Source organism: Lichenostomus cassidix, chromosome 22 (genome assembly GCF_008360975.1).
Source record: "Lichenostomus cassidix isolate B80296 chromosome 22, HeHo_3.0, whole genome shotgun sequence".
Classification (NCBI taxonomy): Eukaryota; Metazoa; Chordata; class Aves; order Passeriformes; family Meliphagidae; genus Lichenostomus; species Lichenostomus cassidix.
In genome coordinates, this window is record NC_139502.1 from 4,744,801 (window position 1) to 4,766,928 (window position 22,128).

Sequence of the window (22,128 nt, forward strand, 5' to 3'; positions counted from 1 at the left end):
AAAACCCGCAAGATAAATTAGGCGAAATCCAGAAATCCAGGATGGGGAGGGGCTCTGGCACAGAGTGCCCAGAGAAGCTGTGGCTGCCCCACCCCTGGAAGTGTCCAAGGCCAGGTTGGACAGGGCTTGGAGCAACCTGGGATAGTGGAAGGTGAGCCTGCTTACGGCAGTGGGGTGGAACTGTGGATGGTCCTTAAGATGCCTTTCAACCCAAACCACTCCAGGATCCTATGAAAACCTAGCCAGTTGTGTTTAAAACAGGAGATCCACCACCACTTATTGTCACCAAACAGCTTTATAAAAGGCAACCTGGCACATATCCGTAGCAAACATTAATTCTCCTTTAAACAGGGGGTTTATAGTGTGTTTGGAGAAGATGACAGGCAACAGTTACTGGGAAGTGATGCCAAGCTCTACATTCCCTGAAGGAATGTTCTATCCTTTCTGTCCCTGACCCTGCAGCCACTGAGTCATTGCACGAACAAAAGATATTCATAAAAATAAAGGGACGGTGCTGCTCTTGAACTCCTTTCCTGGGAAATGGCTTTACAGGAATTAGAAATGTGGCCCTTCAGGAAAGGTCACATGACCCAAAATCAAGGAGCCTAGTTAAAAACCTGAGCTAAATTGGTGTGAAACGCATGGTGAGAGTTCAGTCCATCCCAGCACAGCCCCTCACTCACCTCATCCAGCTTGGTCTGGTGACACGGGAAGGAGAAGGTGAAGCCAAGGGGGAGTTTCTTGTCTTTGATTTGCAGCTTGTCCAAGAAGTTGGCCAAACACTCGGCAATGTGGTCGAATAGCTGAAAGAAAGAAAAAGAGTGAGACCTCGCCTGGCTCCCCGCTCTGAGGGGTTGCTGTGCCCTGCCTGCCCTCACCCATCACCATGCTGGCTGCCAGGAATTCACAGCTCCTGGCAAAAGATGCAGCAGGATCCCGCTGGCCCAGGCCGTGCCGGGATGCCCAGTCCTGCTCCAGCCCCGCAACACATCAGGGACTCTCCCAGGGCAGGGGGTTGGACCCACCTGCACTCCACTGCCACGCATGAGCTCCTCGGGGATGGCGTAGATTTGGTTCTCCATCTCCACCTTCTGCAGCCCATTGTCCGACACCTTCACCCTCAGCACACGGAAGTTGGTGCCACCAAGGTCCAGTGCCAGGAAGTCCCCGTTCTCTGCAGGACAGGACAAAGACAACCAGCTAACATGGGCAGTCATGCGTCTGCACCATGCCAGAGATCTGAGGTAACCAGCCCCCTCCCATATACAAGGATAAGGTCTGATTTTTTAATATATTTCATTATTTTATTTGTTAGTATCTTTTTTGGTATTTTACTGGAGCTATGGCTGTATTCCCTATCCCTCCCCTGCACCCCTGTCACCCCCACAGCCAGTGGAGGATCAATGCACCATCGTTGAGCCAGATCCAGATGCTTTGGGGAGGGTGTGGCAGGAGGATAAATCCTACCAGCCCCACCCAGAAAAACCCATGCCCAAAACAACAGTGAGCCCAGAGAAGATGAGCTGCAGTCTCAGGCTCCATAAGCAAGAAGGTAGCAGAGCCATTCCTGACCCTACTGATGCTTGTGGGAGCTCCTAAAACTCCATCCCAAGGGCTTAAACCCTGCTGGCAGCTGTGGGAACTTGGCTAAAGTTTTGATATATGGAGAAAACTCTCCTGTTCAGGCTTGGCCTCCACGGTCCAGGCCAACCTCCCTGCCCTGCCCCAGGAATCCCACACACTCCCGGCATGTGGCTCCATGCCGACGGCAACATGGGAAGGTGGAAGCAAGAAAACAGCGAGGGAGAAGCTCCAAAAGACTTTTGGGGCCTCATTGCTGCCTTCCCCAAGGAGAGCTGGGACACGGCTTCTCCAAAGGGAGCTCCAAGGGCTGAGCCTGGAGTCTTCCCTCCTCTTTGTTTTCAAGGCAGCTCTCTGAATTCGGGAGCTAGGCAGCGGGAAAAGTGCCCAGCTGGCTGTTTCAGTGGGGAGAGGGCCGGGGAAAGCCCTCTATCAGCACTGCTGGAGTTCTGAATGCATTAAATGTGCTGTGCTGGCTCCCCCGGGCCGATCCCGGCGCCCGGGGGCTGCTTTGTGCCAGCCGATGCTGGTACAAAGGGGCCACAGTTGGAACAAAACCTGCGGGTCATTAGTATGCACACGCCAGCGGGGCCGCCGGCATCTCCAGTGACTCCAGCTGAAAAGGCAGCTCCCGTCCCAGCCCGTGGGGCTCCATCTGGCCTGGCGGCTTTCCTGGGCTGACCCTCCGAGGGCTCGGGGTGAGGGAACGGGGCACGGGACCGACTGGGAGCTGGAGCGGCTCTATAGAGGTGGAAAAGGGCCATGGAAAGCAGTTGTGCTCCAAGAAGACAAGGAATGAATGAGAGGACTCGAAGGGCATATGCGGCTTCAGCGGGATCAGAGCTGGGGTTGGAGAATGGGGAGTGCACTCGGGGGTCAGTGCAGCACCTTGGGGGGCCAGAACATCACCCAAAGTGGGGTCAGTGCATTACACCCAAGAAGGGTCAGAGCATCACATCACCCCAGGCGGGTCAGAACATTCCCCAGTGAAGAGCACAGAGCCATCAGAGCACTCAGTTCCTGTGTTAGGGCACTCAATCCCTGGATATTCCTTTCTCCTCCTCCCCTTGACCCTTTGCAACAATGAGGCCTAAACCAGTCTGGCAGCTCATTTCACAGCCTGTCTGCCAGCCACTGGGCATGCCATGGCCACTGTGGTTCTTCACGTGGAAAACACATCAGGAAAACCTTGGAGAAGCTCCCGACTGCCCTGCTGTCCCTGGTGAGCCCACCACAGGCACCCTCCTCAGCCACAGATGGACAGAGCTGGATGTGATGCCTGGCTGGGCAGCACTGGCATTGTGTCCTGACCCTCACATATGTCATGCTGTGCTCCCGCTTCCCTGGCCATTGGCACTGAGGCCGTTCTGCTCGTTAGCAGAGCATGGAAAGCACTTCAGGGTGGCTGATAAATATGCCAGGGATAAGGGTGCTGGAGCCAAGAGGGTCGCAGGTTGCTCAGCTCCTTGGAGGTAATGCAGGGAACCCAGGAGGATCCCAAAACAAGGGTTAAGGAGCCCAGATGGGGCCATCCTTCTGTCCTGCCCAGCACTCACACAGCTGGTACTTCGTCCAAACCACCCCATGGGGCTCATGGCCTTGGAGCCATGTGAGACCAGCTCTCTTCTGCCCTCACCAGGGAGCCCCAGCAGGATCCAAACGCCACCCAACACCTCCCTCACTCTGCTCAGCACCACAGGAAGAGCATGAGCAGTTTGGGGTGAATTCCTGGGTGGATCAGCTTTGAAGGAGGAAAAAGGCAGCAAACCCTCCCTCGGAAAATTCCAAGCCATTCTGAGAATGTGTGATGGTCTCCATGGGCCAGCACCAGGTCTGAGCCCTCCCCCTGCTTTGGGCTCCCACATTCCATGATAAGGTATCAGTGCTGGTGCTGAGCCCACAAGCCAAACAGGGAGGGCAAACATGGAGCCCTGATTCCAGCAGCTGTTTGCTCTCAGCAAAGGGTGAGAGTTGAGTGCCTGGAAAACCCACTGTGCTCCTGGGAAGAACAGGTGGGGCAGAGCAGTGTGGCCAGGGGACCAGAACAGCATGTGTGGGATTATGTCCCAGCACCGCAGGGGTTGGTCATACCAGAGATCCTACCTCAAGTCTTCCAACCAACTGCAATTCCACTGTGTGGAATCCTCAGTCAAATTGGATTAAGAAAAAATAAAAGGAAGAGGAAAAGCTGGGAGGCACAGACTCCAGAGAGGTGCAGAAGGTGGAGGCAGCACTTCCCAATCCCACCCCCTGCCAGTCCCACCACCCTTCCATCTAGTTCATGGAATCATGGAATGGTTTGGGTTGGAAGGGATGCTAAAGACCACTTAGTTCCACTCCCCTGCCCTTTCACTGGACCAGGCCCTATGCCCCATCCAGCCTGGCCTGGGACACTTCTAGAGATGGGGCAGACACAGCTTCCTTGGCAAACATTGCTGGGAATGTGGTAAGTCCCCAACCATGGGACTTTGTCATGAAAACAGCAATTTTTTCAAGCCTTTCAAGCCCATGTACTGTATGAGCTGGTTTTCCTGCAGAGGCAGCCAGTTATGGGCAGGAGCTGAGCCCCCCAGCCAAGGGAAAGGTGTTGCCAAGAGCCATCCTTCAAATTTCCAGCGATCTGACCCCCAAGTCCTGCAGCAGCCTCCTGAAAGCTCCAGGCTAGGGTTATCAGCTGCTGGGGCTAAACAGAGGATGCACCACAAGATCGTTGTGTCAACACCACTGGGGAGGAGGAAACCTGGCAAGCCTGGAAAAAACAGGAATAGAGCAGGGAGGAGAGTGTTGGTTACACTGAGCAGGGAGAGCCCTTGGGAGAGTCACCGGGGCTCCAAGGAGAAGCTTATTTGGGATCTGTTTTGCCACCACCTCACTTCTAGCATGGCATGGTGGTGTTCCAATGGGTGCCAGAGCTGAGCAAAGCAAGGAAAGTTGTTTTTAGAAGAGTTTCTGCTTCCAAAGCAGAATTGCCACCTCTTATCACACCACATTGGAATGGCAAAGCCACCGAGAGCCGGGAGCCAGGGCTGTGTTTTGGCTTAACCTGCAGATGTGACCTTGTATTTCCATAAGCGCCTCTCATCCTCCTGGATCCCAGGAGCTGGGATCTGGCTGCGCATTAAATGGGACGTAATCCCAAAGTAGACACTGGGTGCTGCAGCAGGAGGGGAGTGAGGACAGGGACACTTTACAGGTGGATGATTGAGAGCCCAGTGGCACCAGAATCAGGTCAGAGAAGGGCTGGAGCAGAGGAATAACCTGTCCTTGCGCTGGGAGCAGCTGCTGGCACCGGGAGACAGTGGGAGCGGGGCTTGGTGCCCAGCCCAGGTCAGACTTTGCCCAGGAGCTTCAAAAATAGCGAAGAAGGAAGGACGTAGCCCCGGACACTGAGCTCCTCCTGAGCTGCTGCCAACATCATCTGTGCCAGGGATGTGGCACCAAGTCCCCAATCCTGACATGTCATCTTCCAGCCGCTTCTCCAAAACCCAAGGGACACTGATGCCACTCAGAGGCTGGATCCAGTTCGAGCTGGACAGAGAATCCCAGCCAATCCCTGGGATTTGCTCAAAACGCCCACATTTTCCAGTCCCCCTGGGCAGCTGCAGCGCTGTGATTGCCCCAGCATCCTTCTCATGTGACATTTTCCATGCTGCTGTTCCACTTTCCTCCCTCCCCTGGGTGAGAAATGCCAGCTGGAACACTGGAGAAGCTGGAAACAGGGAAGGGCGCCAAAGATCTGTCTTGTAAGGGCATGGGGGGGATTGCTCCTTCTCCTGACAGCGGGTCAGGGAAGTGCTGACACACGCTCCACCAGCACACAGCACCTTTGGCTGCACCAGTTCCCGTGCCCAGGGGCGGCTCCTGGCTATCCCTGTAATTAAAAATATCCTCCAACATTTAAATAGATTGGAATCTCAATCCTGGGGCAGGCAGCCAGGTCCAGCTTTTGGGTGTAGGTGCAGCTGGGGGGGCGAGATCAGGGAATGCTTCGAGGATTAAAGGGGTTCATGAGGAAGGTGGAGACAGACTTTTAGCAGGGCTGTAGTGAGAGGACAAAGGAGAATGGTTTTAAACTGAAAAAGGGGAGATTTAAATTGGATGTTAGGAAGGAGTTCCTCCCTGTGAGGGTGATAAGGCCCTGGCACAGTTTGCCCAGACCAACTGTGGCTGCCCCAACCTTGGAAGTGTCAAGGCCAGGTTGGACGGGGCTTGGAACAACCTGGGATAGAGGAAGGTCTCCCTGCTCATGGCAGGGGTGGGACTGGATGAGCTTTAAGGTCTCTTCCAACTCAAACCATTCCACAATGCCTGTTTCTCCCTAAGGACACAGGAGATGCCACCACCACCCTCAGACCTTATTGAGACATTACCAGCAAACACCCAACAGTGCCTGGTGGTGCAGAGACCTTCTGTTACCACCTACAAATCCCTGATAAGACGGGGCAGCCAGGTGGGTGTTGGGCTCTGCTCCTAGGGAACAAGGGATAGGACAAGAGGAAATGGCCTCAAGCTGTGCTAAGGGAGATTTAGGTTGGATACTGGGGAAATTCCTTCATGGAAAGGGTTGTCCAGCCCTGGCACAACTACTCAGAGCAGTGGTGGAGTCCCTGTCCCTGGGGTTATTTAACAGTCATGGGGACGTAGCACTTGGGGACATGGGTTAGTGTGACCTTAGCAGTGCTGGGGAGAGGTTGGATTTGACCAATGTAGAAGCTGTTCCAATCCAAACCATTCCATGATTCCATGATTCTGTGATTCCATGGTTCTATCACCTCTGTCCTTGCCTCCAGGCAGTGGACAGCCAGCAGCCATGAGGGATTTTGGCTCTGTCCCTCTTTATTCACCGCTCTTGCTGGTGACCAGCAGCCTCTGCCACTGAGGTTTCACACAGATCCCTGTATAGGTGTCAGCACCAGAGCAACCCCAACTCCAAGTAACTCCATCCAACACAACCGAGCATTCCTGGAGTGTTTTCCAGGGCTGCTGCCAGCCCATATGTGGAAGTGGAGCAGCTTCAGCTGCTCAAGGCTCTGTCCCTCCTTCCCCTCAGCAGCCAGAACTGCTCCAAATACTTGGTTGGTCCTGGGTGCACCTGAGGCCAAGGTGTAGGGATATAGAGAAGCTCCTTCCCAAAACACTGGGCTAGGAGAGGGAACAAGGAACTTTCCCATATGGATGCTTGAGGGACCAGTTTTTTGGTCTGAGAGGAGGATGTGCCTGGCTGGAGCGTGCTGTGGGCAGCACGACTCTGCCGGCATGGGGAGAGGCAGAAAGGCCACATTGTGAAGACTGGAGAGCCCCTGCTCCTGCTGGGGCCCTGGTGGCACTCAGACAGTGCTGGCACTGCTGCCGCCTCACTGCTAATGAAATCTGATGAGCTGGACCCGTGACTGTCTCTGTCCTGCCAGCAAGAGCACGCGAGGGCAGCTTCCCACCCTCCCTCCCTCCCTCCCTCCCGCCAGGGGGAACTGGGAGCCCCTCCAGTCCCAGCACGAGGCCTGTCCCTACACTCAGCCTGAGCAGGATGAAGCCCCAAGGACCAGCAGTGAAGGTGGCCACGGGTGCCATCCCTGTTTTGGCAGTGCCAGGAGGACACGTGTCTCCAGCTCTCCCTCTGCTCTCCCAGGAGAATCTCCTGTTTCACAGTACCTGTCCCATCTGGGGTGGACCTGACGAAGGTGGGCAGCATCTTCACGGAGGCAGTGGGGTTGGTTTCTGCTCCCAACCCCTTCTCCATCTCCTTCTCAAAACGTTGGGACACCTCCATGAGGGTCTCATCGGAGAGCCGCATGTGGTACAGGTACTTGTCGACCTGAAAGGTGGAGATAAAGCCCAAAGGTCAGGTGGAAGGTTGGGGACACAGGCACAGGCCCCATGACACATGCAGGACAGCGTCCAGCCGCTCCCATGGCTGCTGGGGGTGACATAAGAAGCAGGAGCAGGGTCTGACCCATCCCCAAAGGCAGAACATGGCAGCACCAGCACATCAACAGCATTGCTGGAATAGTTCCTCCCACCACTGCTCCTGCACCCCTCTACAAGGAGTTCACCAAATGCCATCCTGCATCCCCTTCCCAGACTGCTGCCAGCTTGGGAATGCCGAATCACAAGTTGCTCCTGATGCTCCAATGCATCTTCCTACTCAGTCACCTACAGACACCCAAACAGGTTGCTACAGAAGTAGGAATTCAAACTCAGGAGTGAGTCAGGAAGTCAGCAATGGAGGTTTTCCAGGTGCAAAGCCTTTCCCATTCCACGGCATCAACACACCTTGACCTTGACCCCTGAGGCCACTTCCGACACCAAGGATGCTCATCAGGAATCCACTGCTCTGTCATTTCTTCACTGCTGAGATCACCCCAAGAGCCAAGAGCTACTCCCCTCAAGCAAACCATGCTGGAGTGACAAGTAGGTGACATGGCCAGAGAGGGAAGAAATCCACACCCCCCCCATTCCTGGAAATTGTTATACCCTTGAGCTGGGGATACGGAGAAGCCCTTCTATAAATGGCATCAAAGCATCTTGTCTTTCCTGGGAAAGGCAAGGAAAAGCTCCTCCTTGAACCATTGAGCAGCACCGTGCGTGTCTGTGCAGACTGGCCAGAGCAGGGAGCGGGAGAGCCAACACTGCCTGCTCCCAAACGATGCCCTGTTTCAATTAGCTTCACTTAAAATTAATTAAAGGGCAGCTGCAAGCCATGAGAAGTCAAGAGGAAAACTCCACCCCGTGCACTCACCTGTCCGCAGGCACGTAACACCGGGTCATCAGAACCCGGGCTCGGATTGTGCTTTATGGGGCTACGCTGGAGGAAACGGGCATTTTGTGGGCAAGTAATTGCACCTGCCCCAGCGTGACCTCGCTCACGGATGTGCCGCTCCGACCCTGGGCTGGACAAAACAGCCCTGCTGTGGTTTTGGCTGCCAGTGTTTCACGCTCAGGATGCTCCAGTGCATCCTTTTGTCCCCACCCCCAGCTCTGTTGAAAATTTGGGAGCTGAAATCCCTTCAGTGAGGTCAGAGGATAGAGAAAAGCCCGGCCCAGCACATTCCAGGCATGATGCTGCATCTCCTGGGGAGCAGCCTCCTCTGGTGTGATGGGTAAACCTCTTCCCTGTTTCTTCTGGTGCTTTCAGCTCCTTCCCAAAATCAGGAGCTGGGAGACCAGGTAGACATGAGGGAAAGGTCAAGGAGAAGGAAACCTGGAGGTTTCCTGGTACCAGTTGTTTACCAGCCTCTCCTTATCCACCCCAGCAGCAGGAAGTCAAACACTCTCCTTCCTCCCCTCTTGTTTGCTTTCACCTGCTGAAAATTCCCTCCCATGTGCTGAGGCTCTGGTTTACTGGCACCACTAACCTCCAGTTAACTGGTTAAGTGGCTCTGGGGCTCGAGCTCATGTCCATGCCAGCCCCAGGGTAGGAAACCTCTCCTTGAGCTGTGCCAAGGGTTATCCTGAGGGTTATCCTGAGGGTTATTAGTTGCCACCATCGACCCAGGACAAACAGTCCAACCCCATTTTTAGATGTGAGCTGGAGGGAGAGCATTATCCCAGGAGAGAGAGTGCTATCCTGGCTCATGGAGAGCTTTCCCAACCTCTTCAGGAGCCACCAACCCGCCCTCAGCACAGCAAGAGCTCCGACCAGCCTCATCTCCTCCCAGCAGCCTGTGGTGGCCTGTGGGGGGTCCTGGTGGGACACCTGTGAGTGGGAATGGGGTCCCAGCAAGGTGTTCCCACCTCAGGAGGTGTCCCTATGCTAGCAGTGAGGTACAACACCACAGAGCTTCACCCTTGCCCAAACTGGTGTTTCTCCCCCACCTGCCACCCTGACCTTGCTGCTTTTCCCCCTGCCAGGTTAAGTTCTCATTCCAGAGAAGCTGGGTGCATTGGGAGCTTGGATGCTCTTCAGCAGTGAAGACCCCTACTCAAAAAATCCCAGCACAGGGAAACCATCCTGACGCTTCACCTCCTTCCCCCGGGACAGGCACCACTTGGCACGTCCCCCATGTCCTCCAGGCTCCAGCATACCAAGAATAACCATCAGCCTGAGGAACAGGCTGACCTTTCTCTAATCTCCAAAGCCCTTTAAACCTGGATCATCTTCTCCCAATGTAGATATCGCCCCACTTGGCAGCTAAGGCAGGTCAGGGCGTACAGCAGAACAGCTCATTCCCTAGTGAAAGCACCCTGGGTGTGCCTGGCCCCCACTGCCTGGCCCCCACCAAGGAAGAGCCATGGCCACTCTCATTCCCAAAGCTTCCCAGCTCTCTGGCCCAGTTCGTTATTCCAAACACCTCTCAAATTGTTACAAAGATAGGATAAAACCGGGGGAATTCAGCCTGCAGCGACGGAGTCTGAGCACCTTTCAAGACAAAACAACTTCTCAGTTGCTTAACGTTTTTGAAGATCATGGAATAGCTTAGGTTGGATTGCCAATTCCAAACAAATAAACTCACTAGGTTAGGATCCTGAAGGGGGCAATTGAATTTCTGGAAAGCTTCCAGCCTAAATAATAGTGTTTCCTCAAGGAAATCTAAACAAACTGAAGGGAGAAGGAAGGGATTGAAACTGGGAAGCACAGGGCATGCCCCAGCCCAGGACATCGCGTTAAAGCTCTGGATCACAGAGTAGCTGTGGGTGTAATGAGCTCAATGCCACGTTTTTGAACCAAACCCCAGCAAATCCCCATCTCTTGGCTCAAGGCTGTCTCCAAGGCTCAGCTCATTTCCAGGCCGGATGCTGGAGAAGTGCCCAGGGTCGCCTATCCCGGCTGCACAGCCACCGCTGGGAAAGGTCTGCCTGCCCCACAACTGAAGAAACCTCAACTTGCCCAATTTTTGCTGCTGTGTCCGAACTGAGCTGTACTGAGCTTAGAGCAACCCAAAAAACAGCTTTTGGTTTCCAGACTCATGGTCCTGGTGCCAGCACTGCAGCTGGACACTGTTCTGCTCTTCAAGACTCCTCCTAAGGAGCCTGGACACCAAGGGATCAGTGCTGTGGAAATATTATCTAGGCTTCATATAACTTAATTCCAAGTCAATGCCACTGTCCATGGAAAAGAGTTGGGGCTGTTCAGCCTGGAGAAGAGAAGGCTCTGGGGAGACTGTAGAGCCCCTACCAGTGCCCAAGGGACTCCAAGAGAGCTGGAGAGGGACTTTGGACAAGGGATGGAGGGACAGAACAAGGTGGAATGGCTTCCCACTGCCAGAGGACAGGATGAGATGGGATATTGGGAAGGAATCCTTCCCTGTAGGGTGGTGAGGCCCTGGCACAGATTCCTCCAGAGCAGCTGCTGCTGCACCTGGATCCCTGGAAATGTCCAATGCCAGGTTGGACAGGGCTTGAAGCAACCTGGGATAGTGGAAGGTGTCCCTGCCCATGGCAGGGGATGGGACTGAATGGGCTTTAAGGTCTCTTCCAACCCAAACCATTCCAGGATTCTATGAATTCCTTGGCTTATATGCTGCCATTCCAGGGGTCCTAGGGACCCTCTCCCTATCACTCAGGGAAACAGGACAGGGTTGCTGTGGGTGGTGGAAACTGCAGCACAACAGTGTTTCCGGCATCACGCCACCACTTCCTGCCCAGCAGGGAAGGGGAAGGGCCTGGGGAGCTTTGTTCTTTTGCAATGAGGTCCCAGATACATCTTTCCCGTTAATGATCCCAGGTTCCGAGAAGGAAAAGCTGTTTCTCTTTTGTTTTAGTTTTACCCTAAATCCTTTTCCAAAGCCACATGGCTGCCAGGAACTGGAGTGGGAGCACGTGTTTCCAGGCCCCCAGCATCTCCCCTCTGTATCTTTCAGCTGGATGTGACTAATTCCAGCAGCTTTTTGAGCAAAAGCAGAACAGTGGGAGAGGGTAGCTGCTTTCTGGGCTAGATTCTTTACCTTTTCGGCAACAAAGCCAAACATTTGTTGTGTGTGAGGTGATGGAGCAATGTTCACATTTGGGGAAGGCTGGAATACCCCAAACCCGAAGCATACACTGTCACCCCTCGCTCCAGGGAAATTTTTGCTGGGAATTATATTTTCTCTAAACTACTTCCCTCCCTATTCCAGTTTTTAACTTCAAGCATGCTCCCTTGTAAGAATTCCTGATGTTTTAGGGAATGCTGACTCCCTGCTTCTCTGGGAAGGGATGCTGTGCAAGCACCAGCCATGCTCCCACCCCGCCCGAATCTGTGGTGGGACATGATGAATTTGGGGAAAGTGAGGCAGAGGGAGCAGCAGAGGCTGCAGGGTGAAGGCCTCCAGCACTGGGAAGGTTTTATTCCCTGTCTCAAGACAAAGCCTGCTCCATGCCCTTGGTCCCTGCACACAAAAGACCAGTGCTGCCATCCCTGCCCCTGTTTCCCACCCCGGGTGACTCAGGGCAGGGAACCGGCTCGTCCCCTTCTCCAACCTCCCGTGGGTGACACAGGGGTGATGCTGGGCTGCACCCACCCTCCCCAGCCCTGGCCCAGGTGGCACCCACATCCCTCAGCTCCTCCGCTCTGAATCCAAGCCCACGTGCCCTCCTGGCCACGGCCAAGCCTCGGATGACACACGCCCGGAGTCATCCTGAACCCGAGTGAGTCAGATGTTTCCTGCTCGGCCGGTTCCTCCCCCCCAGGACAGCAGCTGAATCCACGCCGCCGGAGGTGGAGCCGGGCACCCATAGTGAGGAAGTGACACCACGGAGCATCCATCAACCCATCCTTAGGTGACCCCGCTGCTCCACAGCCCCACAAAAACCCACTTTAACCAGGAAAATGCTCTGCTTTTCCAGTTCTGGAATTGGAAACATCTAACTGCTCCTGTCTGCCACCAGCCCTCGAGGTGCCTCGCTGCCACTTGTCCTCCTTCTCACCCATCTCAAACCCAGAAGGTCTTCAGGACAGAGATCCCACTTGGATGCTGGATAACAAAGCCTCACTGGCACCAAGAATCCCCCCTTGGATACTGGGAACATCTCCCTACGGAGGGGAAACCGAGGCTGGGTAGCTCTGATGAAGGGGAGAGGAGCGAGGGGACACAGGATGGCTTCCCAAAGGTGGGAAAAGCTGCCCTGACATTGACCTTGGCTCCTGCAGCTCCTGTCCTCGGCAGCCTTAAGGGAAGCTGTTAAGTTGGTTTTCCAGGAATTTGCCATAGGTGCCCCTCCCATATCCACAAAGGCAGACAGGTAGGAATCAGCTGGGTAGAACTAATACCTCAGCAAAGGAAAAATTTAAAAAAACACCCAAGGAAAACCTGCCCCTGCTTGGGAATGGCCACAAATGCAGGAAAATTAACTCCATCCCGAGTTTTTCTTTCTTTTGAAGGAGGAATGGGGAAGAAGAGACACTTGACTCCCACTCCCATGGCATGATGAGGTTGAGGTTGAAGGACCAGGAAGCCCAGTGTGAGCCGGCACATCCCAAGGGAACGCGGTTCAGCGGCGGCAAACTTTCAAGCCGGGATCTCAAAGGACGCTGCTGAGGTTAATTAAAGTTTGCACAATCCCTTGGGGGTTAGATAAGTCTGGACAACCCACTTTCCAGGCAGGAAAAGGGCAGGAGTTAGGGATGAAGGTACTATGCCCCCAGATGAGTGGCAGAGCAGGTAAAGCTGCTCCATGGCAAGAATGGGAAGAAAAATCCCATTTTTGAGGCTATTTCCAAGGCCTTGGGGTGGACACAAATGAGAGCTATTGGAAAAGGCACTTTTTTACCCCAACTGAGTTCCTTTTCTCCCTGATCCTCATCCCAGGCTACCACCTGCAATTTTTTTCCCCAAATATAGTCTCTAATATCGGGTTTGATAAAAAGACCCAACTAAATAAAGCACAGCTTTCCAAAAAATTTCACCCCCTACATCTCCCTGTGCTGGGGACTCCCCCCCTTTTCCCCTTGCCAGGGGAGATTTATAAACCAGGAATAATTTTTATATCCATGGTGGAAGCAGCCAGGTCTGACAGCTGGCTTCTCCCCCCTCTCCCTGAGCCAAGCTGAACTCCATGCTCTCTCCCAGCTTTGCCTCACCAGGAGCATTCACAGGAATTTGTTTAAAAATATCCCAGAGAAATCCAGTTGTGGAGGCGGCCAGGAGGGCAGTGCCATCTCCCACAGTATCCCAAGCTCTGGCCGGCGGCTCCTGGATATTTTTATTCTCCCTCACATCTCAGCAACCTTTTTTATTTGCAGTTTGGAGCCAGGAGGGAAACGAAGCCGGTTCCTGAGGCTTCGCACACCCTTTTCCCAATGTGTTATGAGGGCGAATTCCTTCATCCAAGCTTCCCCTCTCCATTATTCCCACCTCCCGATAAGGAAGGCGTGTGCAGCCCGGAGCCCGGAGCCGGGCTGTGCCGCTGGCCTATTTCTGCCGTCGGGTTACACAACCCCTTCCCGTGGATTTGGCTGTTGCACAACCCCGGGGCCACTGGTGAGCGGAGGTAGAAGCCGAGCCCGTATTTCCTTACGGATCGCTTTGCGTTGGGAAGTTTTCCCTGCACTTTGTTTGGGTTGGGGTTAGGTTTTTTTAAAATGTTCTGCCTCGTTCTCCTTCCTATTTAACACCGGTGAAGGGCCAACGTGGCAAGTTTCACTTCCCCAGTGACATCTCCAGGGTTATCCCGGGGCTCTCGAAGCATTTTCCTCATTTTTTTAAGACGGTATTTGCAAATCCCGACCACCTCACACTCAGATTGGCAAATCCTGACCACTTCCCAATGTCAGGAAACACAGATTAAGTCCTCTCTGCCCTATTCCCAGATACCAGGGGAGCACTGCAGAAAGAGCCTGAGCCTCAGCACTCTCTCCCATCCAGCATTTTTTTCTCCAGGAATAATTTATTAAGCCCAGCCTGAGCGCTGTCCTGGCCAAACAAAGGCTGGCTGCTCCCCCAGCCATGGGAGAGCAGAAACACTAGAGCTTTTCCAGTGCCTGAATTTAGGAACTAGGGGTGACCAACACTCCATGCATCGCAACGGGACACTGCTACTTGGGTTTGCAGTCTGGGAACAGGCTCAGAGAGTTCAGGACCCCGAAATTAAGGATTCAGAACCCCAAAATTAAGGGAACGGGAGACGGGAAGGTGCTTTCCATCGCTGTCAATGCAGGGATGAGGGGACACGCGGTTTGGGCCGGGGGGGGCACAGCGTGGGGAAGAGGACCGGAGGTGCAAGTGCGACCGCCGCGCTCGTGCCCCGGGCTGACCCCGCTCCCCGCAGGGGCCTCGGCTCGTTGCCCTGGGAGGGGGGGAACAGTGGAACCGGCTCCCGGGGATGCTTCGCGCCCGCGGATGCTCCGCGCCGGCGGGAAGCGGCGACACGTGCTGCGCGGGGCGGCTGCGGGGGTCGCGGCTCCGGCGGGGGGGAGGCACGGAGATTCCCCCCCTTCCTTCTCCTCCTCCTCTTCCTCTTTCTCCTCCTCCGCCCGCCCGGCCACGCGGGGTCCCGCAGCCGCGGCACGTACCGCACGCGGCCCCGGCCGGCCAGCGCTGGGGCCTCCGCCCGCCGGCCCGGCCCGCTGCGCCCTGGTTCCCCTCCGCTCTCGAGTTATTTTGTCTCCTGTTCCCTTTAAAAAGTTTTTTTCTTTTCTTCCTTTTATTCCCTTTTTTCTTTTTTTTCCATTTACTTTTTTTTTTCACTTTCCCTCCCTCCTTTTTGCTCTTTTTACTGCTTTCCTCTCCTTTTTTTTTCCTTTTTTCCCTTTTCCCCTTTTCTGCTTTTTTTTTCTTCCTTCCTTTTACATCCTTTCTTTTTTCAACTTTTGTCCCCCTTCTCCTTTTTTCCTTCATTCTTCTTGCTCCCCCCCCTTATTTCCCCTTCCTTCTCTTTTCCTCTTCTTCTCTCTCTTTACTCTCTCCTTCTCCTTTTCCCTCCGGTTTTTGTTTGTGGGTTTTTGGGTTTTGGTTTTTTTTTTACTTTTACCCATCCTTTTTTCACCCCTCCTTTTTCTCTTTTTCTTTTCCCTCCTTCCTTCCCCTTTTTTTTCCCCTTCCCCTTTTTCTTTCCCTCTTCCTTTTCACTTTTCACTTTACATCTTTCCCCTTCCCTCTCCATTTTTTTCCTCCCCCTCCCCACTTGCACCCCTGCGGGTGAAAGTCCCGCGCCCCCCTCACCTTCTGCGCCTGGTCATGGTTGAGCTCGGTGAAGAAGTAGGCGAGGAGGTGCGATGCGATCATGGCGGGTGCGGAGGGTGCGGAGCGGAGGTCGGTGCGGAGCAGCCCCGGCAGCGCCGCGCGCTCCCCGCGCCAATCGGGCTCATTGAGAAGGTTCCCCCAGCCCCGCTGACGTGGCCGCGCCGCCGCTCCCCATTGGCCGCGCCGCGAGGGTGTGTGCCCGGCGCGCGCGGGGCGGGGCGGGGCCGCTCGGAGGGCGGGGAGGTGGCACTGGGGGGACACCGGCGGGACACTGAGAGGGCACTGAGGGGGCATCGTGGGGTGGGGGTGCACTGGAGGGGTGCATTGGGGTGGGTACCGGAGGGGCTGCGAGTGCACTGGGAATGCACTGGGGAGGGCTGAAAGTGCAGTGGGAGGGCACTGAGGGGTGTATCGGAGGGGTGAATTGGGGCGCACTGGGGTGGGCACAGAAGGGCTGGGATGCAGTGCAGGGTCAGCGGGGTTGCACACTGGGATGTGCATGGGGGGTGCAGTGAGGGGACCGGGGGTGCTCTGGGAGGGTGTTTTGCGTTGAGCACTGGGGGCCTAGCTGTGCATTGGGAAGGTGTATTGGAGGTGCACTGGAGAGTTGGGGGTATACTGGGAGGGCTGAGGCTTGCACTGAGGTAGGCGCTGGGGGGGTGAGGGTGCAGTCGGGGAGTGCATTGGAGGTGCGGTGGGGAAAACTGGGGGTGCACTGCGAGGGTGTATTGGGATGGGCATTGTGGGGCTGGGCATGCACTGGGAAGGTGTATTGGGGCTGCACTAGGGAGACAAGGGCAAGCACTGGAGGCATGCACTGGGGGGATACTAAGAGGGCTGGGGGTGCACTGGGATGGACATTGAGGGGATGGGAGTGCAGTGGGAGTGTGATGGGGGGCTGGAGGTGCACTGGGGGACTGTGAGTGCACTCGAATGGGCACTGGGGATGCGGGGGGGGCGTATGGGGGGGCATTGGGTGGGCTGGGGATGCACTGGGGGGCCTGGGGGTGTACTGGGAGAATGCATAGGGGAGCACTGCCGGGGCTGGAAGTGCACTGGGGTGGGCACTGAGGTGTCTGAAGGTGCAGTTGGGAAGTGCAGTTGGGGACACTGTAGGGGCTGGATTATACAAAGGGGTCTGGGCATACAGTAGGGTATATTGGGAGTGCACCGGAGGGCTGTGAGTGCACCGAGGAGGGCAGGAAGGGGCTGGGTTGCAGTGGGGGGCTGGGGGTGCACTGGAGGGGTGAACTGGGGGGGTGCGGGGAGGGTGTACACTGAGGGGGCTGGGGATGCAGTGAGGGTAAGCTGGAGCAGTGAATTGGCTGGGGGTGCATGGGGGTGTACAGGGGGCTGGTGGTGCAGTGTGTGAGTGGGCACTGTGCGGGCTAGGGGTGCAGTGTGGGGTGCACGGGGGGTGCATTGGGCATGCACTGGGGTGGCTGAGGATATGCTGGGGGCTGCGTCAGGGGTACACTGAGGGGGTGCATTGGGGTATACGGGGATGCATCGGGGTGCATTAGGGGTTTGGGGTTGCACCGGGGGTGAATTAGAGTGGACTGGGCGTTTATGGGGGGTCATGCATTGGTTTGTACTCGGGAGGTGCATGGGAAGTGCATTGGGGGGCTGAGGGTGCCCTGGGGTTACATTGCAGGTGCATTGGAGGCTACTGGAGGTTGGGGGTGTACTGGGGGATGCATCGGGGTGCATTGGGAGGGTCCGGGGCGCACTGGAGGGTTGCAATGAGGGGTTGGGGGTGTACTGGGGGTGCGCTTTGGGGGTCCATTGGGGTGTATTGGGGGTGCAGTGAGAGTGTCCAGTGGGGTCTACCGGGGGGCTGTATTTGGGGTGCTCTGGGAGTGCATCACGCGTGTGCCGCAGCCCGTGTGTCCGCGCACGCAGCCGCCGCTCCCCGCCCCGGTGTGCCCGGCTGCCGTCACATGCGTGTGAACGTGCGCGGCCCTGTGCACCCGTCAGGTCGCATCCATCAGCCCGCGGCCCGTGGCGCTCGCTCCGACGGCCGCGTCTCCCGCTTCCCGTGCGCAGGCACGGACGGCGGTGGGTGCCCGCTGAGCCCCGAAAACCCTGGGAAGCATCTTTTGGAAGCATCAGTAGGGCTGGGATCTGCCTCCACCATCCTGCCTTCCTCCTCGCCTCCATCCCGTCTCCATCTGGGAGTCCGCGGGCCGCAGCCAGGTGTGGGTGGCCCAGAGCCCTACGAGGGCCGCAGCACGTCCTGGCCCTCCGGAGCGGCTCCCGCTCCCCGCTCCCAGCAGAGCCGGTCCCAGCAGCCCTGCGGCAGGAGTTACCCAACCTGTCTGCCCGCTCCCGCCGCTTTCCCAACCAGTTCGGAGCAGCGCCGGCTCTTCTTGCCTTCACCCTCTCAAGAGTCCTTTCTACATGGCCATTTACATCATTTTGGTGATTTTTGTTCAAAGACTTGTAACTCCATTTCAAAGGAAAGAGGGGGAGAAGCAACCAAAGCCAGAGCCAAGACAATTCTGCTACCAGACACCTTTTCCTGGAGGATCAAGTCCCGCTGGACCCACTGTGAATCTGTCAGGCATTCCAGTTAAATTCCCGGATTGTGACCTGATGCATTTTAGGATTTGAACTCAATGATCCTTGTGGATCTCTTCCAACTCAGGCTATTCTATTAATCTCTGTTGCTGCCCCTACATTTCAATTCACTCTCTCATCCAGCTTTTTTTTTTTTTACCCTAAAAAGCCAAATTCTCCGTGGTTGAGTGGAAATTAAAGCAGTGCTTGAGCCTAAAAATAGCTGGACACATCTGTCCGCCTTCCCCATCTGCCACCAGCCTGGCTGGATGAAGGAAGTGACTGTCTGCGCAAAATGAGGGACCTGTCTCATCCTTCTGTCCCACAAGATCAGTTTATTCAGGGAGAATATTCCCCAAGATGCCATTGATTTGCCAGATAACACCCTAGCTGGGAAAAGACAGGAGGAGCTGGGCTCTGCTCAACCAGTTCCTCTAAATAAAGTAATTTTTTTAATTTGAGGTTTTTCAGTTGGTTTTGGAATTCCTTTCATGGAATAAAGCTCCCAATGGAAACCTTTTCAAGGCATCCCAGCTACTTGCCGTCTCCACATGGGCTTGTAATAATCTATCGGCATTTAATGCCATGTTCCTTACGAAAAGGAAGCAGCTGATTGTAGGGAGCTACAACCGGCTCTAATTTCTCTAATGTGATTCCTTAAGGACGAGTGATGCAGTAATAACAATGTCGGAGCGTGAGGAAGAGCCATGCCCAGCAGCCAGAGTAGGGACAGAGCATCCTGGAACCCTGGGACCAACCCGACCCACAGCACAGGGCAAAGCCCTCCTGGGGCACAGCTGCTCCTGGGGACCCCCAGGAGACTCTTGGGAACCCGGTGAGGGTCATATCCCACTTTTATATGAGGGAAACTGAGGCACAGGTGGGGATAGAGGATTTGGGAACCAGACCATCCAAGCACGGAGCAGCTGGTATGATCCTGGAGCTGGAGCCACTCCAAGAGAGGCATGAACTCATCTGTGATCACCTGCCCCATGATTCATCACTCCAGCACTGCTCTACATAGTTTCCAACAAGGTTTCATTGGACACAGGCATAGACACACACATCCCCATGAACCCATCGGCATCAGGATGACACTGGTGACCAGTTATTGACTTTGCCCTGTCACCCAAAGCACCGGAAACCTGGCACTTGGCTGGACCCAGCCCTCGCGTGGGGCTGAGAATAGAAAACCGGTTGGAGAACTTTTCTTCGGCAGCCACAGGATGAGCTCGTGACCTTGGGCTGAGCTGGATGAAACAGCCTTTCCCCAGCTCTGTGGAGAGGGAGGGGGCTTGCCCATCCCAAACTGCACCATGAAGGGAGAGGGAGGGGAAGATTGTGCCCTGCCCGTGTTGGGGGTGGTGGGAATTCATCCATCCATCCTACTGCTCCTCCTCTGCAGATCTCATAACACCAGAACGATTTCCAGCCCATCCCAAACCCCCAGCTGCACCCAAAGGTAACCCCCCACAGCCACCCCTCCCCAAAACAGCTGGCAGAATTCCCTGGGGGTCAGACTGGATGTCCCTGGGCTGGGCTGTCCCAGCTCCCACAGCCTGGCTTCCCACCCCACTTGTCAGGTTAATCTCTATGGAACGGACGGAAAAGGGGAGATTAAATTAGATTAGCTGGAGCCACCTAATTTTAGCGTCCTCACGTGTCACTGACACACTGCTCCGGCTCTTTCCTCACTCCCCCAACCCCGCATGACCCTCAAAGCCACCAAGGCCACCAGCCAGAACAGGAGGAATCCAAAGGGAGTTTGGCTGGGAAGTGGCACCATGAGATGGGTGTGAGTGGGTGTGCATGGGGGTCACTAGACCTGTGCCAGGAGGGGACTGGGGGTGATGGCCACCTTCTACTGGAGATGGCCATCCTTGACTGGTGACAGCCATCCTGGAGTGGTGCTGGCCACCTTTCATTAGTGATGGCCACTCTCTGTTGGTAACAATACATCAATATTGGTGAGTGCCTCCAGTGATGGTCACCATTCCTTGGTTGTGGTCACCATCCCCTTGTGGTAGCCACTCTCCACTGGTGATGGCAACCCTCAGCCTTGGGATCATCTCCATCCCCAAGCAGCCACCTCTGCCCAGGAGGATTTTGTAGCGGGACACTCCACACCGGCATATCCCATTTTCCCCCTCTATTCCCACCTCTTGCCCTGCATATTCTGTTGCCTCCTCCCAAATCACCATACCGTGAAGATGACATTGGCCTGACCACTCCCTCGGGGCAGTGCCAGCTCATCCAGCCATAGAGGGGCCTGCCAGCTCCATCAAACATCTCCTGATCCATTGGATGCTCCACAGGATTGGCCCCGTGACACCACAGAAGATAGAGGAGATGTCTGTCCCCTTCCATTCCCAAGAGCCACACTGTCCCCAACATCCCAGGAAGATCCCCAAAGTCCCAAGAAGGTCCCAAAAGACCCAGTCCAGTACCCAAAGCCTGGATACTGGGGCTGGCAGGAGCTGTGGCAAGAAGGAAGGTGTCCCCAAAAGCCATCATGGCCAAAGGAAGGGAGAGCTGAGGACCATCCTGCATCCCAGAGGGGCTGTGCCAGCGGCCACAAAACCTAGCACAGTTCCAAGGCCAAAAGTCCTGGTCAGGACACAGGATCCTGAGTCACTCTGCCCTGGGATGAGCAACACCCGCATGCGGCACTTTCCCAATTGCAGCAGAAAGGAGAGGTTTCCCCTGCATCCCTGAGGCACTTTCCATGGGCACCGCCACGTCCCACGGCATGGGACATGCCACGTCCCTGTTGCCACCAAACTGGAGCAGGGACACGAGTGGGACTGGGCAGGGAATGCTCAGTGCCAGGGGCTTTTCCCTCGCCTCTGCCATGGAACCCTCATCCTTTTTCCCAGCACTGTGGGTGTGAGCAGGCTGGATCCCAGGAGTCTCATTGGGAGTGGGATAACCACCCTGATGGTTCTGTGCCACAGCCATATCCAGCTTGCACTGACCCCTGTGAAATCCTTCCCAAACAATCAGAGGAAATAACCCAAAACTGGGATTTGAGGAAGACGCAGGTGCACGGCTGCAACACAATCTCTGCGACAGAATCTCACCCTTCAGCCCTGTGGTGTCCTGAGAAAGTCACCACATAGGCATGGACAAGCGTCCACATCACCGTGGCAAAGCCACGTGCCAACAAATGTGCCTGCCAGCCCGTCCTCAGAGTCTGGGTGAGGCACAGGGAAGAGTTGGCAAGGGAGAGAGGGACTGGGAACCCACCTCCTGCCCTCCAAAATTCCAGCCAAAAGGCACAGCACTGCTGGTGGGCAGGGAAGGATTGAAACCCCCCGGGTCCCGCAAGTCCAGTACAATTCCTAAATCCAGCCCAGAGCTCTCTCTGGGATGCAGGAGCAGATCTGGGCTTCCGCGGGATCCTCGCTCATCACAGGCAGCATCTCCCTCTCTCCCTGACAGAATGAATGGCTCAAAGCCCCCAGTCACATGTATTTCCACCAATTTGCTCTGACAGGCAGAAAAATGCCCAAAATATTACATCCCACTTTGCTCCGACATCACCCCACCTGGCTCAAGGCTGGAGATTTGAGAAACAACTCCCCTCCACCCTGCCATCATTCTCCCCATCCATCTCATGATCCCTTGACACCCACAGTTGCTCCCCTTTCATCCCTTTGCGCTGCATCCCTTGCACATCCTCATGTGCACAAACTCCCTCACAATCCTGAATCCAGGGAGAAAATTCCCTTACCTGGGTGAAGCTTTCGCAGTCCATCCCGTTCTCCGTGTGCATGGACGTCATCCTTGGAGCATCCACAATGGTTTGCTGAGACTGAGACCTCACCGTGCTGAGCTGGGTCTGGGAGGGCTTTATCATCTCTGATCCCTGCGGAGGAAGGCCCTGCGTGCC

The 22,128-nt window shown here is 55.4% G+C and overlaps 1 protein-coding gene and 1 long non-coding RNA gene across 3 annotated transcripts in view; one reads left to right on the plus strand and one right to left on the minus strand.

Annotated features, from left to right (window-relative positions):
* The window catches only part of LOC146428116 (hexokinase-2), a 33,245-nt gene extending 11,117 nt beyond the window's left edge, over positions 1 to 22,128 (minus strand). The window contains exons 1-4 of one of the 2 annotated variants that reach the window (XM_085080423.1): positions 21,970 to 22,128; positions 7,231 to 7,393; positions 1,026 to 1,174; positions 684 to 803 (exon numbers count right to left, since the gene is read on the minus strand). In XM_085080423.1, coding sequence (XP_084936549.1) covers positions 684 to 803; positions 1,026 to 1,174; positions 7,231 to 7,393; positions 21,970 to 22,095 — 558 coding nt within the window. In that variant the 5' untranslated portion in view covers positions 22,096 to 22,128. Of the gene's footprint in view, positions 1 to 683; positions 804 to 1,025; positions 1,175 to 7,230; positions 7,394 to 15,656; positions 15,809 to 21,969 lie in introns of those variants that run through there. The other variant, XM_085080422.1, reaches the window with a different exon arrangement.
* Positions 15,930 to 18,697, plus strand: LOC146428117 (uncharacterized). Its single transcript, XR_014856188.1, has 2 exons — positions 15,930 to 16,006; positions 17,655 to 18,697. It is a non-coding gene; the product is annotated as an uncharacterized LOC146428117 (long non-coding RNA).